The 17,824-nt window shown below is 32.3% G+C and overlaps 1 protein-coding gene across 1 annotated transcript; it reads left to right on the top strand.

Moving 5' to 3' along the window:
- The first annotated feature begins 3,976 nt into the window (after positions 1-3,976).
- On the top strand, positions 3,977-16,349 carry LOC108224072 (uncharacterized). The gene is made up of 9 exons (XM_017398621.2): positions 3,977-4,676; positions 5,827-5,967; positions 7,906-8,286; positions 9,038-9,142; positions 11,082-11,222; positions 12,681-12,884; positions 15,160-15,252; positions 15,384-15,495; positions 15,940-16,349. The coding sequence occupies exons 1-9, from the start codon at positions 4,188-4,190 to the stop codon at positions 15,981-15,983; spliced, it is 1,710 nt and encodes a 569-aa protein (XP_017254110.1). The 5' UTR covers positions 3,977-4,187; the 3' UTR covers positions 15,984-16,349.
- The last annotated feature ends 1,475 nt before the right edge of the window (positions 16,350-17,824 follow it).

Here is a 17,824-nt window from a genome sequence, read left to right as displayed (position 1 = left end):
GGGAAATTTTTTTATCCCAAAATAGTTGAGCTTCTCTCTTTTCAATGCATATTTATCAACCATCTTCTATCTTTACACTCTCATATTATTATTCCAATGTACCACTAGCTAATACTACAATAAAAAGTCAACACAATAAATATGGGCAAAGAAGGAAAAAGAGACAACCATTTAATACTTCTTAATATGTGTGAAATGAGCAAAAGGCTCATCTAAATTGGGATGGAAGAAGTATATAAAACCACATTATATATACTATACTTATCTCCTACATATCGGACAACTACAATACACCCACGATAGCTTCTTTATCTTCTATCAAATGAGCTCTACATCTTCATCTCCTTCAAGTCTTCTTGCCGACGGGTACACACTGCCGCCGACGGGAACATCTTCTGATGACGACGACTGCGTTTATTTATACTTGTATCTTGTTTTTATCATACTTGTAAGCTCATACTTCTATCATTATAGTGGATATTTGGCTGGGACATTCCCACCCGCGGTTTTTAACCTTTTACAAGGGGTTTTCCGCGTCATCAAAATTGCTTGTGTTCTTGTCTTTTGTTTTCTTTTCGATACTTGTATTCAATCTCTATATATTCATACATAAAAACACTTACTCCATTGTTATAGAAATTAAATAGGCTTGGCTTTTAACCATGCAAATATTGGTAAAAGCACATATCGAGTTAGGAGAGGAGCTTGAGGGCTGGGCTAGATTAGGGGTGAGTGAATATATTGGAGGTTGTGCCATCACGAACCAGGATAAAATCGATCGTGTGGTATTTACTTACCTTATATTATACTTCTACACTCATTAACAACTTGGTAAAATTATTTAAAATGGAAAAATATTTTTAAAAGGCCATAATAATTTTTAAATAGATGATTAAACTATTCCACCCCCTTCTAACTTAATTTACTCCGATATCGGGACCTAATATTCTTGATAGCAGCTCATAGACTATTATACTTCATACGTTAATAGCTTTGATATAGTTGTCGATCTTCACTCCACTTGAGTAGTTCACATGACTTAGAATATTTACAATATTTCATCCTAATTACACATCTATTGATATTTGAAAACTATATCAGTTGATCAAGTACTTGTCCTATCAACTACTAACATGAAAAAACATATATTTTGTTGATGAGATACCAGATCAACGGATACGACAAATTGTATATTACCCGTTGATCAAATACATAAAATGAAGACTCCATATTTTTTGACTTATCATCAAGGAACATCATAATTTTAGAATGTCTAAGGCTCCCGAGAAGAGCCCAGGGCTTGTAGGAAGTCTGGATGGCATCAAGAGTGCTTCTAATCTCGAAAAGAGCCTCGAGCGACAAGAAATGCCCGGTGGCGTCAACAGTTCTTTTGGCTCCGAGAAGAGCCTCAAGCGCCAAAGAACACTTTTAAGTTTCTGAAATCGAGAAGCTTAAAGCAAAAATCACATAAATGAGAGCTTGCTCCAAAAATTCAGTTTACAAAAATAAATTTTATTTTCAGAACAAAAATTTATCAAAATCATTCAAGTAGAAGCTTGCTCATGGAGCTTAGTCACTGAAAGCAATTTTCATTTTTGGTGGAAACCTAAGACTGGGTGTAGGAATCAAAGTGCTTGAGCGAAATATCTAGATGAACTATATAGCTAGCCGACTGGAAAGAAGCTTTGCCTAGCAAAATGGTCTGGAGTAGGGTGGCTAGGAGGCATCTTGGCCGAGTAAAAAGTTTTGGCTAATTGAAATGTTTCCAGACGACTAAAGCAGTTGATTGAAGGGTTGATGTGATGATTATTGCCAACCAAGCTTGAAGAAAGGCCTTTGGCCAACTAAAAAAACTAACCAGAATGCTATGGAGATCATTTTCGAGCAGAAACCAAGTCGGGCGACCAAAACATGGTCTAGCCGAATGAAACCACCACACTCGGCCAAAACTGTCTGAGTAGAATGAACTAGGAGGCACTTGGAACCAACTGAAACTAGTTGTCTAGCCAACTGAAATTGATTCTAGAAACCAAAAACTGGATTCTAAAACCAAAAAATGCTTGGTTTTGCTAAAAGAAAACGAAAAATAGGAAAAATTCTTGATTATTTTTTTTCCAAATTCTTGAAAATTCTAGGAAAATTAGAAAATATTATTGGAGTTATTTGAAGGATAAAAGACTCTCGAAAAGTGGAAAGTCAAGAAACTGAGCTGCTTACAAGGAAAACGAAGGCTTAGAGAGGTAATTACGAACTTACAAATGAAGTCGGGCCAAATCATTCAACTTAATTTCTACGAAATTCCATGAAGTTTCCTAGAATTTGGAGAAAATAATATGGGCCAAAGTAATCACATAGTTATAATTTAATATTCATTTAATATAAGTGTGGAATACTTGACAAGAGCCCGACTCGTTTAAAGATTTAAGGTTTAACTGTATTGAGAAATTCGAATTGAGCTTAATTACTCGAACTAAAAAGCAAGTTCAGGAGGCTCGCATAGTTTTTAGAATGACTAATCATAATAGGAAACTCACTTCTGCAATAAGATTTCTAGAACAAGAATTGCGAGGAGTTTTCTCTTCAAAAAACCTAGTCGAGTCTAATACTTATACACTCCATGTAAATACTTCTTGAATCTACAAGTAAGAATTATGTCTTGACTTGATTCTTAAACATGTTTTGAGATACGGAGACACTTTGCAAGAGGATGACGGGATGTATAGTCCAGCAGTTAGTCGAAAAAGCCCAGTCCAAGACACACACATGGGTGTATTAGATTGAGATTTTAAAATATTTTTTTTTTCGTTCATGAAATCCAAGGGTATTCGACTGGGATTGTATGAAATCTATTAAAATTTTGAGATATTCAATTGGAATTTTAAATTATGTTACAAAATCTGGTCATATTCAATTAAGACTATTTAAAACCCATTAAAATATGATGGTATTCAATTTGGATTATTTAAAATCCATTAAAATCTGATGATATTCAAATGCTAATGGATTTTGTGGCATTCTTTAGTGTATTTTAAGTTTTTTGAAATCTCACCAAAATCTATGAGATTTTGAAGCATTGCGCTTAAATCCTATCAACTCTGCGACATTTTATCAAGAATCCGTACAAAATCAAAATCACATATAATACATTAAAATCCATAGATTAAAAACAATCCATTAAAATCCAATAGAATAAAGTTTGATGATCGTCGATCAAAGTTTTCATGTAGATTACTATATTATTTTATTTCATATTAATTACATTCCGCGTCCAGTATTGGAATTTTATAAATAGATATCGATACTTTAGTAATTTCAACAAAATTTGAATTTTGGACAATAGAGAGAAAAACGAATTGATGATTTTAAAAAAAAAATTCTTAGACTCGAGAAAGCATCTTTAGTATTTTAGTTATAACTTCAAATTTATATTCAAGTTTATAAGATTTTACAGCACGAAACTCACAAAATGAAATTTAATTCAGTGACGATCTAACCGTAATATTATATATAAATAAGATATATTATACAATATTAAACGATTATCAAATGATAATGTCTCTGACAGTTATTTTTTGTTCTTTGATATTAATATATTATACAAACAAATTAAATTTTTTATACATAAGTATATAATATATATAGATTAATATGTAACAAACAAATCTTATTTATAGAATAAAATAAGTAAAATTGTCAAAATGTAAAAGATTAATTGTTATAATATAAAATTTCTTAAAACACAAAGGCCGAAAGTTAATATTCCTTATGCTTCCACCTAGTTTATTCCAGGGGAGGGACATGACACACATTTCGAGATCCTTATAAAATATAGTTCATATCTTCTTTCTAACTATTTTTTAATAAATCTTTAATTCAAAATATTCATAGATTATTTTAAAAACAAATGCATGTCAAATAATATAAAAACATTGTAAATAAATAAGACGACAGTGGCAGCAGTAAAATAAATCGCACTGAATACTGATAATGTCCGGAAAAGAAATTGCAGTAAACAAAGGGCGAGCGGAAAATCGAAGAAACGATACAAATCATCCGAGCACAAGAGAAGCCCAAAAACAAACTTCCCCATTCCATTCGTCATCACAATTCACAACACAACACAACAATCTCTCCCTCCGCAGAATAAAAACATCTCTCTCTCCCTCTCTCTCTCTCTGAATTCCACCATGAGCACCGAGTCAGACTCAGTGGAACCCACACCATCAACCTCAACACCCCCACCTACACACAACGCGCAAACATACATACACCCTCGCCGCGAGCCCTTCGAGCACGGCCTCATCCCCATCCCCAAACTCATTTTCACCGACGCTTTTCAAACCCTAGCTTCTTACAAACTCAAGCTCCTCTCAATCAATCGCCGTGTCAACTCCGCCGCTATTGCCGAGACGCTACAGATCTCCGTCCAGGAAGCCAGGCTCGTCATCGAGACCGTTGCGTCCGTGCTTTTTCACGATTCGGATCCGCTTGTCAATGCCAAAGCCGACGAGGTGGAGAATGTGGGGGTTGATGTCTATGATTTGGTCTTGTTTCTGTATGCACAGTCGTATAAGAGGCTGCTGCCACGTGGACACAAGGATTCAGCTGCTGTAGCTGATGTTTGGCCTTCCACATCCGCTTTCGATGGTTTCTTGTCCGCGCTTACTCCGTTGCAGGTCTCACTTGAATTATGCCTACTTTTGAATTTGAATTTAAATGCTGTTTTAGGATTGCATAATAAACGTCATTGATATTCATATGTGGATCGTATATTTAATGACGTTCAGTTAATTTAGTTTCACACTTGCTGTCGAATAGTACTGAAGTTGTATTTAATGAAAAACAAATTTAATTCCTTAACAAGTCAAGGATAAGTTGCAACTGAAATATGATTTGTAGTTAATTTTTGTAATTGGTTGTTATTTTGTAATCTTCTTATTATGTTTATCAAAGTAGGATATTTTGCAAAGATATTAGGAGCCCGTTTGAGTGAGCTTATGGCTTATAACTTAACGTGACTTAAAATGTCTGTTTGGGTAATTTTGGCTCTGAATGACTTATGAGTTATTAAAAATATAATAATAATAATAAAAGTTATTTATATATAACTTATGTCCTACGGGTATTTTTATTAAAAAAAAGTTTTAAAAAAATTAAGTTACCGAGAAAAGTACCTCAAACTAATTTCTGGCTTTAAGTTAGTTTCTAGCTTATTTCTAACTTTAAGACGACTTCTGGCTTATTACAAACAGACATTTTTCAGCTTAAAGTCCGAAATAGCTTAAAGTCTGGGCTTCCCAGACAAACAGGCTCTAGGCCACTTTGTATTAGTTGTTGATTTGAGTTTCATGCAGCACCAGTTTTCTTGCATTTTGTTTTGATGCAAACTGATGATGTCATAGAAGGAGTGTACTATGTACCTACCTCATACTATGTTTCTAGCTAATCTTGTATGATGGCCCTCAAAAAAATGAATTTCTGGTTTATGAAATTGAGAAGTACTGTATATTATTTCTTAATATTTTCCTGTGTAATTATCACATTACAAATTAGTGGTATATGTTTTGCTCGTACCGGGGCAAAAATTGCAGAAAACTGATTTAGCTTTAATAATACCCTATTTATGTTACAACAGAATAGAAACACTGATATTTTTTAGTATGTTTTAGTGGCATTTTTAATATTGGCAGTCTTCAGACACAAGTTGTATCCTACCAAAAGTATTCTTCTTTTTTATTGTCAAAGAAAGGATATATTTTAGGTTGAATATCTATGGCACATCAATTTACTAATCATAAGCTTAATGTTCCCCTCATTGCATGGCAGCTTGTGCGCAATAATAGTCGCAGATTTATGCCATCACAAGCCGACGAAGAGGCTCATCAGCTACTGTATATACAAAAACACTTGGGCAACATTGTCTCCCTTATGGCCGACTCCACAGAAGTGGAAGGCGAGGATTCTTTGGTTTGTCAACCTCTTTTCTAGCATGTATTATCATAAACCTTCAGTTTAGTTTATACACATGATTTTCAAATCTGATTATGGGGCACAATACTTGCTACTTTGAGTCTGCTATGATGACACATGTTAGCCACAATTTCCTCAATACTTGTCTTGTTTCAGGTGTACATGTGTGTGTGTGTGTGTGAGAAAACATAAACTTACCTTAAATTCAGACCTCGACTTTACAAAATAAAATATTAAACAAAATGTTTTGATCTAATTTTAATTCTATATATATATATAGGGGCTTACTCCACTAGAAACTAAATTGACCTAGAAACTAAAAACTAGTCCTTGACCAGTTTTTCATCACTGTTTTTAACTAGAAAAATCACTCGTTTGTATATCAGAAATCACTAATTTATATATGCAAAATCTGACAAATATAGATATATAAATACATATATATACAACGTATATCATCATCATCTTCGATCATACTACCTTGATGAAACTCCCGGCATCGTTATCAACCCCTTCCACCACTGCGGCCTTCACTTACAACCATGATTTGCCTATAATTGTTTGTCATCATAACTTGCTACTACTAATAAATATCTACCATCACCACACACCTAATCCCGTCATTTGCTACCATCAGAGTCCTTCTACAACTATAATTGATTATCAATAATCGACCACCAATGTTAATCATAAGTAAATTTTCTCAATTATTAAAAATAAAAACTGATGAATATACAGTATAAAATAGTGATTAACAACATAGAAACTAGTGATGTATGTGGTTTTAAACAGTGATTCAAGGAATGGTTTCTAGTTTCTAGAATAAAATTGGTTTCTATTTGATCAGTTGCCTATATATATATATATATAGAGAGAGAGAGTTAAGTTTTATGGAGTAGACATAAACATTGAAGTATTGGAGTAGAAAATTAAAAAAAGATATAATCTAGTCATCTGAATTTTATTTTTTTTGTCCTACAATATTTGTAAATATTCGACAACATGTAGATTTTGTTCTACAATATAAACATTGTAATCAAAACATAGAACAATTACTTTTATAAATCAGAGAACATTATGTTCTGCAATATAACTAATAAGCAGAACATGAATCTTAATACTTGTAAAAGTTGAAAAATATTATTGATTGATTGATAATTTTGTTTAAGACAACTTATAAATGATAAATTACATAAAAATTTGGATAATGAAAGATATTATTTTTGATTAAACTAAAAAATTGTAACTTGGATTCCAATACTCCAATGTTTTTGTATACTTCATTGAACTTAACACTCTCTCTCTCTCTCTCTCTCTCTCTCTCTCTCTATATATATATATATATATATATATATATATATATATATATATATATCAAGTGGTAAATGAAAGCCCTTGAATTTATTTATTTTTCATTAACTAATGTAAAATCATTAATTATTATATATGTATCAATTAGCATAACCACATAAAACTTACATTACAAAAAACAGTAGAACAATTAAAATAGCTTGATGAAAATCGACAAGAATTTGGATCAGTACAAAACTACGAATAGTTGATTAAGTTAAATGAATAACGTAAATAACGTATGCAGTTGGAAAATTTTGTTTGTATTGTGTGGTATGATATAGTGTTTCCACCAAAAGATGTTAAAACTGACCTACACTTAATACTTGGGTGTGTACATGCGGTTATTTTATTATCCAACTCTTTCCTATTTATGCTTCTATATGGTGAGAAGGCTGATTATATTGTAAGGTTACCATGGTATAGTAATTTCTGTTCGAATGCATATATTTGAATTTAACAAACAATGAGCAGCAACTACATAAACATATACTTCAGTTTCAACTTTGGTATATGATACTATGTATGGGTCTATGGTGCTCTGTAGCCGCCCATTGAATTGCTAATTTCACCTGAATATGCCAGGTGTTAACAATGGAAAATTTTGAGCACCTTGGGTATCTGATTTATTTTGGTGAAAATGGATCGGAGAAAATTCCATTAAGTCAGAGTGCTCCATTTTTTGCTAATTCGGATCCTGATATGCCTGCTGTACCTGTTCCTGCACCACAAGTTCATGATTGGCTTCTAGAAAATATTTCATCTGCATTGGGACACATTGCTGAAACAGTTTCCACAAAGGAAAATGGGCCTACCAGCTCCGCTGACCAGGACATCCCAATGGCTGATGTGTCTCATAGTCCTATAAAGGCCACAACCTCTGCTAGGGGTCATAGTTTTATCGAGGGCATCTCTAAGTCATCGTGCATGAAGCAGGCATCTGATCTTAAAGGCTCTTCAATAAAGGTTCATTTATTTGACTCTTTTTTTTCTCTGATTTATGTGGCATGTCAAATATCATGTAAGCTACTAAAGCTGGGTGCTCAAATCCGAAGTTTGAAATATTTTTACGGTATATGCTTTTTCAAATCCCAATCTCGGATTTCCAATCCAAAATTCATGATATTTTGCTTGTAGTTCAGTTTTTCGAGAAGAGAAATCTGATTAAAAGCTTACTTGAACTGATATTCGTTTGGAAATATTTCAAGCTTACTTTAGCTTATGATATTTGTTTGGAACTATTATTATAGTAAAGAGCAAGTGCTTACATATAATACTTAAAATATTAATTTCAGTAGGTAAGATTAATTTGCAATTGCAATTATGAAATTATTACATCGCAGATTGCATGTTCTATGTTCTTATGTTTATAGTGAGTGGAATATAGATATGTGCTTATATGCAAAACCATCATTCATAAATATTATCTTATAGGTATGCTTAAGGTTGCCTCAAGTATCACACGAAAACACCTAGTGAGGTGATATTGATTGTATTGCTAAAAACTTGTCTGATTAACAAAACATTTTTGTAAACACTGTGCGTGACTGCTTATTTGATTGTATTATTGATAAATTTTTTTTTGATTAGATTCAAGTTGGGACGTTATTTTCCATGTCATATATGTTGTGTGTCCTTTTGCAGTAGTTACTTATCTCGTATTTTATTTGAAACAGGACTCTGCTTCAGTGATAAAACTTTAATCATATATTTGCAGGTTGTGAATTGCCACGAATCAGTTATTTACATCTTAGCACCATTGAGATATGCCGCAGTATATGGATGTTCTGATGCAACTATAGTTCTTGGTGCTGTAGGCAAGGTAATGGAATGTGATGTATAACTTTCTTTAGGTAAATGTTTGATTAATATACATGAACTAGTTATTTATTGGAAATATTAAGAGAATTGTCCTGTAATTGCCATTATAGTCGAAAGATATATGCATAAGTAGATGTTCGGAACAATAAATAATAGTGCAGTTGATGTAAGAATTTTCACCTCAATTGCAAGGTTTAAAAGTGTACATAATATTACAGTTGGGTGCAATTCAGCGAGATTTACTCTTTTTATTGAATATATAATACATATATTTACAGGTATGTAATGATTATGTGATACTATAATCGTAAATTATAGTCTTTTCCGTAAAGGTTTGTTTATGATATTTTGATATTAAATAATTGACTAGGTTCCTAGTACGTGGCTTTGTATATATACATACTCCCTTAGTCCCATGTTATTGTTTATATTTGGGATTGAAGGTTCGACACGCACTTTAAGGCTTCAATAAAGTTTGGTTCATATTCTATTTTAATTTTCTTCCCTTCCGAATAAAAATTTAATGTTTAAATTTTAATCCAAAAAATGAAATATTTAAAAATAAGTTATGAAACTATATTTTATATACACCTTAAAATGTGTGCCAAGGAGTGGAAAAAAACTTTAAAGAAATGAGTGTGAAGGGGGGAGTATATTTGCTGGTATGTAATATATACATATAAATCTTGCATTATTCTGATAATAAAGAATCGACTAGGTCTTGATATATGGATTTGTAATACTGCGTATTTATACACATGTATGCAATAATAATAATATTATTATTATGGTAAATCTTTTGGTGAGAATAAAATGGTTAAGGATTAGAACGCAAAATTGTGAACTAATTTTATGGAGAAAGAATGATGTATGAGAGAATAGTGACTGAACACGTGGTAGTCCAAATTGTTCTGATGAAGAATGTAGAGAAAATGGTAAAGAAATGAATGTATCCATGTTGGATAGATTTTTAATTAAAAGAGTTTGGAATGAAATGAAAACTATAAAAAATTTCCCTGTCTTTCCCACCCATATAAGAGTACAAATCTTATCCATTCCATTATAGTGAACAAAACCTTGGAATATCTGGTAAAACTGTGTTTGCGATATTTATATGTTAAGTTATTGATTAGGTTCTTGATATATATATATATATATATATATATATATATATATATATATATATATATATATATATATATGCTAGTGGTCAAATACAAACCAAAAGTAAAATACAAACTACAAACTAATCTAAGTCATTAGATCAATTTAATCTAGTGGCCCCCTAGAATTCACCCCACACAATAAACCTGTATCCTCCCACATATGATTCCACAGAGTCCCTCCGTTTTTAATTTGATTTCTCCCGTCAACCGGTTCTTTTTTTTTTTTTTGAAATCCGACTTCACTGTATTTTTCTTCATCTCCCAACAATCAATTTCCATACCATATTTGATATATTTCCATGTGATTTATAAGTTTTTAATTTTGGTTTTTAGTTTATATTCGAAGAGAGGTTTGTAGTGGAGTAGCACCCTATATATATATGTATGTATGTGTGTGTGCGTGTGTGTCTGTATATATTTGTAGGTAGCTGGTCCAGAACATACGAATGATACTAGTACACTTCTTGTGGAAAAAAAGTGTTGGGCGTGAAAAATCCTAGGATCAGGCAATTCCGTTGAATGATACTATAGCACCCCTGTATATACATCAAAAACTTGGGGTTAAGCAGTCCAACACTTTTCTTCCGCTGAACGTATGCTACTAACATACATATGTTAGGGACTCGGACCCATATATATATATATTTGTATGTGTGTGTAATGGCAACCTTTCATTGATTGGATAAGTTGTTTTCGTGACACATCATTAGATCTTGCTACATTACAAATTTGATGTATAATAATTTTAGTTTAAAATATCCTATCAATTTACAGGCTGTAAGGATTGAACATTGTGAACGAGTTCATTTGATAACAGCAGCCAAAAGAATCTGTATTGCTAATTGTCGTGAGTGTATATTCTTCTTGGGGATAAATCAGCAACCTCTAATTGTTGGTGATAACCATAAACTGCAGGTCAGTTACTTCTTTTTATGATGGTCGTTCAATGAAATAAATTGATGTCTTATAAGGAATCCAGATTAATTTCAATATTATGTAGTCAGATATCGGTAAGTGTTATGCTTGTCCGTTCCCAAAGCTCCTATGTTTTGTATTTTAGATGTTTACTATGTTAAATTATGTTGCTGATTAATATTTTTTGTGAAAGAAAAAACTGTTCTTGATTTAATTTGTAGAACTAGTTTGATATTCATGTAGTCATTGTGTTTAAATACTGTATGTAAAAAGATCTTGTCTATAACTAAGAGCATGTTTGGCAATCATAAAAGCTGGCTTACGAGGGCTTTAAGCTGCTCCGCACCTGTTTGGGAACCCAATGTTAGAGTGGGCTTAAAGTCCAAAACAGCCCAAAAGCCAGAAGTCCCTGTTAGCTACATCTCAGCTTTTCTCCGGACCGACTTTCTTCTCTTCTATCTTTTCTTGCTCTCATTTCCACTCTTTCGATTAACCCCATCCATCTTATCCCTCTTTTGGCGGCAGTTTACTACTTTACTGAAGCTGCAGTTCCTACACTAAAATGTATTTTTTATTTTGGTTTATTTTTAAAAAATTAGTCAAAATCTACTTTAAATCAAAATTAACCAAACACTTTTACTCCTTGAAATATAAGTCTTTTGACTTTTTTACACGTATTTTTAAGTCGTTTGACCGCATGTTAAAAATCATTAATTTTGAAAATTTTCTTTTTTGAATAAAAATATAAACCTTACATTTTTATTTAAAAAAATAAAAAATATTGATTTTTAGCATGCGGTCAAAGGACTAAGAAATGTGTGCAAAAAAGTCAGACGACCTGTATTTCAAAATGCAGGGAGTATTAACTTTAAGTCAAAAGCTGCTTTAATGTCAAGATTTACCAAACACTGCGATTAACTTTAAGTTCAAATACCCAAACACACACATGTAACTTAAAGTCAGAACTTTCACGTTTAACTTTAAGTCACATAAGCCAACTTTAAGCCATAAGTAACTTATTTTAAGTCCACCCAAACATGCTCTAAATGGAATGTAGTTGTACATTTATTAGTTAAATGAATCTAGTAATTATGTACTCAATATAAGTTCATAAAAGGAAAGAATATATATAAAAAAGTTGACTTGACTGGAATAATTGATCCGGAACCAAATTACTCTTAAATAGAACAGCAAAGCAGCTAACCCGCGTGCTAATATATTGGAAATATCAATTCCTAGATGCAGTGGCCCTGTTATTGGGGCTGCCATTGTTTAAAGTCATATAAATGTTTCCATATGTTCCTAAAGTCTACCTGTTTTGTTCTGTTTGTAGAGATGCAGTATGGTTTTTAACTCATGATCCAACTGAATAAGATTCCTGTTTGAATTGTTTTCTTAATTAAGTTGTGTATGTGCTTAAAAGTTTCCCAGTGTAATTTCCTCATTATCTGTTTCCAGGTAGCTCCATATAATACATATTACTCACAGTTGGAGGACCACTTGAATCAAGTCGGTATCGATACCACTATTAACAGATGGGATGAACCTTTGGCACTGGGAATGGTTGACCCACATGATTCTTTATCTCATCCTGTAGGCATTTCTGATGTTCAGGCCGAATCCGCTTCCCGAATTGACCCTGATCAATTTACAAATTTTTTGGTGAGCTTATGTTACTGCAATAGCACTTCACTATTCGTCATTAGTTCAGAAAAAGATTTTTCATTAGACGTCTACGACTAATCTTATTTTTGACTTCTAATATTTTGAACTATATGGTCCTTCTACCTTATTTCAAAATTTTTAAGGAGTGTGCCCTGAACCAATGCACTTTCTCTCTGCTAAATACTCTAATTTTTTATTTGCTTTAGAAATGATGTGTACATTATTATTCTTAATCAACCATGTGACCATTGTTATCACGGCATTGCGCATTGTCGTAGTTTGAAAAAGCCGAGGTGTCCTGATCGATTATTGTTCTGTGCCAGATCTGTTTTACTGCTGTCCAGGCTCGTCTGTTTTTCCCTGTCCCTTATGCTGGTTTCACCGATCTATTTGATATGGGTTAAAATAATGATCCCTACTTTAGTTGATAACTTAGTGACCACATGAGCAACTCCACTAAGCAGCTTAGTTTCTCCGTCGGAAGACATTTCTTATTTCTTGTTATCTTCTTCCTCTACTCTGTCTATATTCCAGTTACATTTTTGTGCCATTTATCTTTTTGTCCCATTTTTTCTTCTCGGACTAATCATAAGCCTCTACACTATATAATTATAATACCTGTACTCGGTATTTGAGAACATAATTCTATGTCGAGAAAATGTATATTATATAAGATTCCCTCCGTTCCATTTTTCTTGTCACCTTATCAAAATCAACATTTTATTCAATCATAATTAATACGTTATATGTTACCCAAAATTTATATTGTTTCTCAAAAAAATTAACAAATTTAAATTTAATTTACCATATTAACTTAATGTGGACAACCTTTTTGGGACTAAAAAACAAGGAAATGAGGAATAGAAAAATGGAACGAAGGGAGTATATGGACTTGATTGGCCATTATGTATATGATTATATGGACTATGGTTTTTAAAGAATACCCTTATGTCTATGTATTACTATTAGTATGGAATACCGGAAAGTTGGTAAAAAAGAAGCTACATATTAATTATTCAACTCATATACTTATGTATATGTATTTATATTGAAAGATTAAACTATCTATATTGTGTTATTAAAGCCGAAATATTTAAAATTTGGTTGGGTGATTAGTTGTTTGGTATGGAAGATAAATTAATAAGATTAGAAACATTAGATTCAATATATTGTATTTTATTATCAGAAATGCTACTAAAAGTCTAAGTTTCGAATTTTGTCGATAACATACTAAAAATCAACATTCATGATATTAGTTTTAAACATATAGACAAAATATATTATTATATTATATTATATATTATTATATTATTATATTTTAGTTGTAAATAATTTATTGTTGACATTATAAATAATTAAAATTATATAAATTATTAAATTATATGTAAGAAAAATTATAAAATATTATAGTAGACCTATGCGGATTATAAAATCTCGTGTGTGTATGATAATGCTTAAAGAGAAACCAAAATTAAAATGGAACTAAAACCTAATTTAATCTCTCAAATCAATCTAATTTTATGGCCCCCAATGGCCCTCACAATTAAAATACACTCTCCCATACATAATCCTACATAAATCCCTCCATTTCTAATTTGATCTTTCAGCTTTTTTTGTAATTTGACTTAAATTTATTTTTCTCCATCTCCCAACTATCAACATGTGCTATATTTTCGAAGCGATATAGGGAATTTTTAATTTTAATTTTTGGTTTTTATTTTAAGGAGGTTTCTTGTGGAGTAGACCTTTCATATGTGTGTGTCTACACACACACACACACACACACACATTTATTCTCGTATGTTTTTATATATAATTTTTTGTTTATATAGCATTCTATTATAGAGATGTGTTTTCATTGAACTTGTAGGTTTCAAATTTGGTAATAGGTTTATGGATGTATTAAAATAATATATTTTATCAGGTCTGTTTTGAGTAATTAGACAGTCGAAACATATTTATAAATAATTAGACTAAGTAGATGTATTTAAATTATAATAGTTAAAGGTATTATAATTAAACAGAGCTGGCCCGTTACTATAAATATTAAAAATAGAGAAGCCCGTACATTGGCCCAAATATCGATTGTCAACCAACTGAACAGAAGTTTTAATATTTTGGCTTTAATATTATAGTAATAGTATAGATTGTATTGATAGTATAGATATGATCATCATTAAGCTGGCATACTGACGTCTATTGTGATTGTCCTGGAATCTTCATGTCGCAAGTCTATTCGTTTTGTTAACTTGCAGTTGCTTTCTTTGAACAGATTCCAAACTGGTTCGAAGGAGAATCTTCAGGATGTACTAAAGACAATCCTTTTCCTCTTCCTGATGCCTATTTGAAATCTCAACAGAAAAATGTTAGTTGAAGAGCCATATATCTTTCTTAAAAAATTAAAATTAGGAGCTACTGGTCTGGTGATCGAACTTATTTATATAGGTGCTAGAAGATGGTCTAATATGCAAGTTTTATTTAACAATTTTTGGACAGTACGAAAATCTAGGGGAGATCAAGCAAACTTTAAAGGAGACACAGCTCGAGGATAGCAAGAAGCGAGAATTATCGAGTGCACTCCATGGCTACTTCAAAGACTGGCTATATGGTAATGCCCTTCCCCAATTCTTGTTCTTTTAATACCAAAGGGATGACAGATTATATGTTTGTTCAATCTTATTTCTATAGTTTGTGAGTCTTGCTAAATAAGAAATAAGTTGCAAGGTGATTGCGTAGGTGTGTCTGAAATCCGTTTCGTAAGCGACTTTTGTACTTAAATAACACAGTGGTGAATTATCAAGTTCCCCGATTGAGTTTACCCCTAAAAGAGGACCCTTTTGTTGTCATAAAGTTTAATTAACTTCTTCTTTTTTTTCTTTTTTCTTTCTTTTTGCCAAGTAAGTTTAATTAACTTGTAGGTGCTGTATAAGTGTATATAATTCAAATTTCTGTTTCCCCACCCACTTTTTAACTGGCTCTTGGACATATTTCCATTTCTATGCTTCAGAAAAATCCAGTAATTTGTGTTTACTTTGATCTTATTATTCAACAGCATCAGGAAATATTAGACAACTTTATTGTCAACAAAATGATTAGAGAGGCATGACATGGTGGCAGAGACAGAGGGTTAGAACCCAAAGTTGCATGTTTCGGATTCTATACCTTCCAAGTTTTGGTGGTTGCAAGTTGTCATTATTCTTGTCCGCCCGGCTGATAATCCAAAAAAAGAAGTTTTTTTTTTTGTTGCGGTGCATTAGGCTGACAAGCAGTATGCAATAACATATATAGCTCTAAGTATGGTTTTTTGTCTTTAAAAATTTTTATTGTAATATGTTAGAGACTATTTTCGAATCAATGTCGATCCAACACTGACCTTTTCCTCAAAACTTCTAAATGTATGAAAGTTGTAAGAGGATAAAATGTGTGGTCTGAATCATAGAAATTGTAATTCTTGATATGAAATTTCCAGAAAAATTGACTAAAGGGCAGCGGTTTTTGGCTACAATGGCCTTGCATATGCAGGGTGGGCAGTGGTTTTTGAACGGCCTACTTGCATATGCAATTTGATCAATTTCCACCACCCGCAATTGCAACATTTGAAATTCGACTGCACAAACCATATCACGTAAATGCAATGTGGTGCTGCCAAATTCCACTATTTTGTTCTTTATTCTGTTACTAACTTTGAACTACAGATTTCAAGGGAGTCCCTTGAAAAGATGCTAGAGCTTTAGCTATCATTTATGCAAGGGCAAGAAACATCGAGTCTTTGTTTTCTTGAATATTTTTCCGTGTAATTCACGATCATGAAAATAATTCTGATTTTTTTTTTGAGAGAATGTTCAATCTGAAAAGAAAAAGGTTATAACAGTGTACTCAACTGGATGCCACTTGTATAATAAAAACATTCTCTCTTATATTTTGCTACTCCCTCCGTCTCTAAATACTTTTCTTGTTTGTATTTTTCACGTTTGTCAACACACAATTTTGATCATTAATATCTTTCATTTCGTAGTAGCATTAAATATAAAAACTTCACCGTATTAAAGTACCCGTGAATACGAATCTAACAAGATCACTCATGACTATATTTAGTTTTATAGATTAGATGTAAATTAGTAATTTGTATCATGTTATGAACAGTACCGACATCCCAAATAGGAAAAGAATAAAGAAACGGAGGGAGTAACATAAAGCTTATTTGAAGATAAGTTTGCATTTTACATACCCTCGTATTTTCAAATTTATATACATAATTCAATTCCATGAGCCAACTTTATCAGTGGTATAATGGTTGGTTCCATATATTTAGTTTGGAAAATTTTGTGCTTCTTCTCAATAGAAACCACTAGAAAATGAAATTTTGAATGTAGACATGCTTTACCACGTTTGTACGGTCACATTAAATAGGTTTTCTAAACAGAACATGTTTTTGAATTTTCTGGCAACTACATTGTTATTCTTTTCTTAGCTCTGCAGTATACTTTTTACATAAGAAGCCTGCATCTTTCAACCAGAAAACATGGGGCTTGTAAATGATACTGTTCCTTTACTGGTTCCCACTTATGTCATTTCGGCTCAAACCCAAACCTACAATGTTGTGATTTTGGCTGACATTTGAAAGAACTTGATTGGCCATTTATATTGGAGAGAGTTCCCCAAATATTGATGAAGCTGATAGATGAATTTCCGACTGATTAATAAGGCTTCGGAGAATGTATCAATTGATCCGTCAGCTTGAGTCCTTGACCATTGAAAATCAGGTGATCCTCAATTCTGTAGAAGCGCTGGTCTTTTGCCAAAGTGAATTAGTGGAGGCTCTCAATTCCGAGGTCCCTGGTATGGATGAAGTCTCACAAACGAGGCACTGAGCTTTATTATACCTCTTGCAGACAAGCCACGCCAAGGGATCGCGATATCTATTTCCTTTCCTGGCT

This window comes from Daucus carota, chromosome 5 (assembly GCF_001625215.2).
Source record: "Daucus carota subsp. sativus chromosome 5, DH1 v3.0, whole genome shotgun sequence".
Classification (NCBI taxonomy): Eukaryota; Viridiplantae; Streptophyta; class Magnoliopsida; order Apiales; family Apiaceae; genus Daucus; species Daucus carota.
The sequence above is the reverse complement of the archived record's forward strand: the minus strand, read 5'-3'. Positions and strand labels throughout refer to the sequence as shown.

Excerpts from the sequence above, each read along its gene's own strand:
- LOC108224072 (XM_017398621.2), top strand. The coding sequence starts at position 4,188 with ATGAGCACCGAGTCAGACTCAGTGGAACCCACACCATCAACCTCAACA. Across the intron at positions 4,677-5,826 it reads CCGCGCTTACTCCGTTGCAG|CTTGTGCGCAATAATAGTCG; the intron begins GTCTCACTTGAA and ends ATTGCATGGCAG. Across the intron at positions 11,223-12,680 it reads GTGATAACCATAAACTGCAG|GTAGCTCCATATAATACATA; the intron begins GTCAGTTACTTC and ends ATCTGTTTCCAG.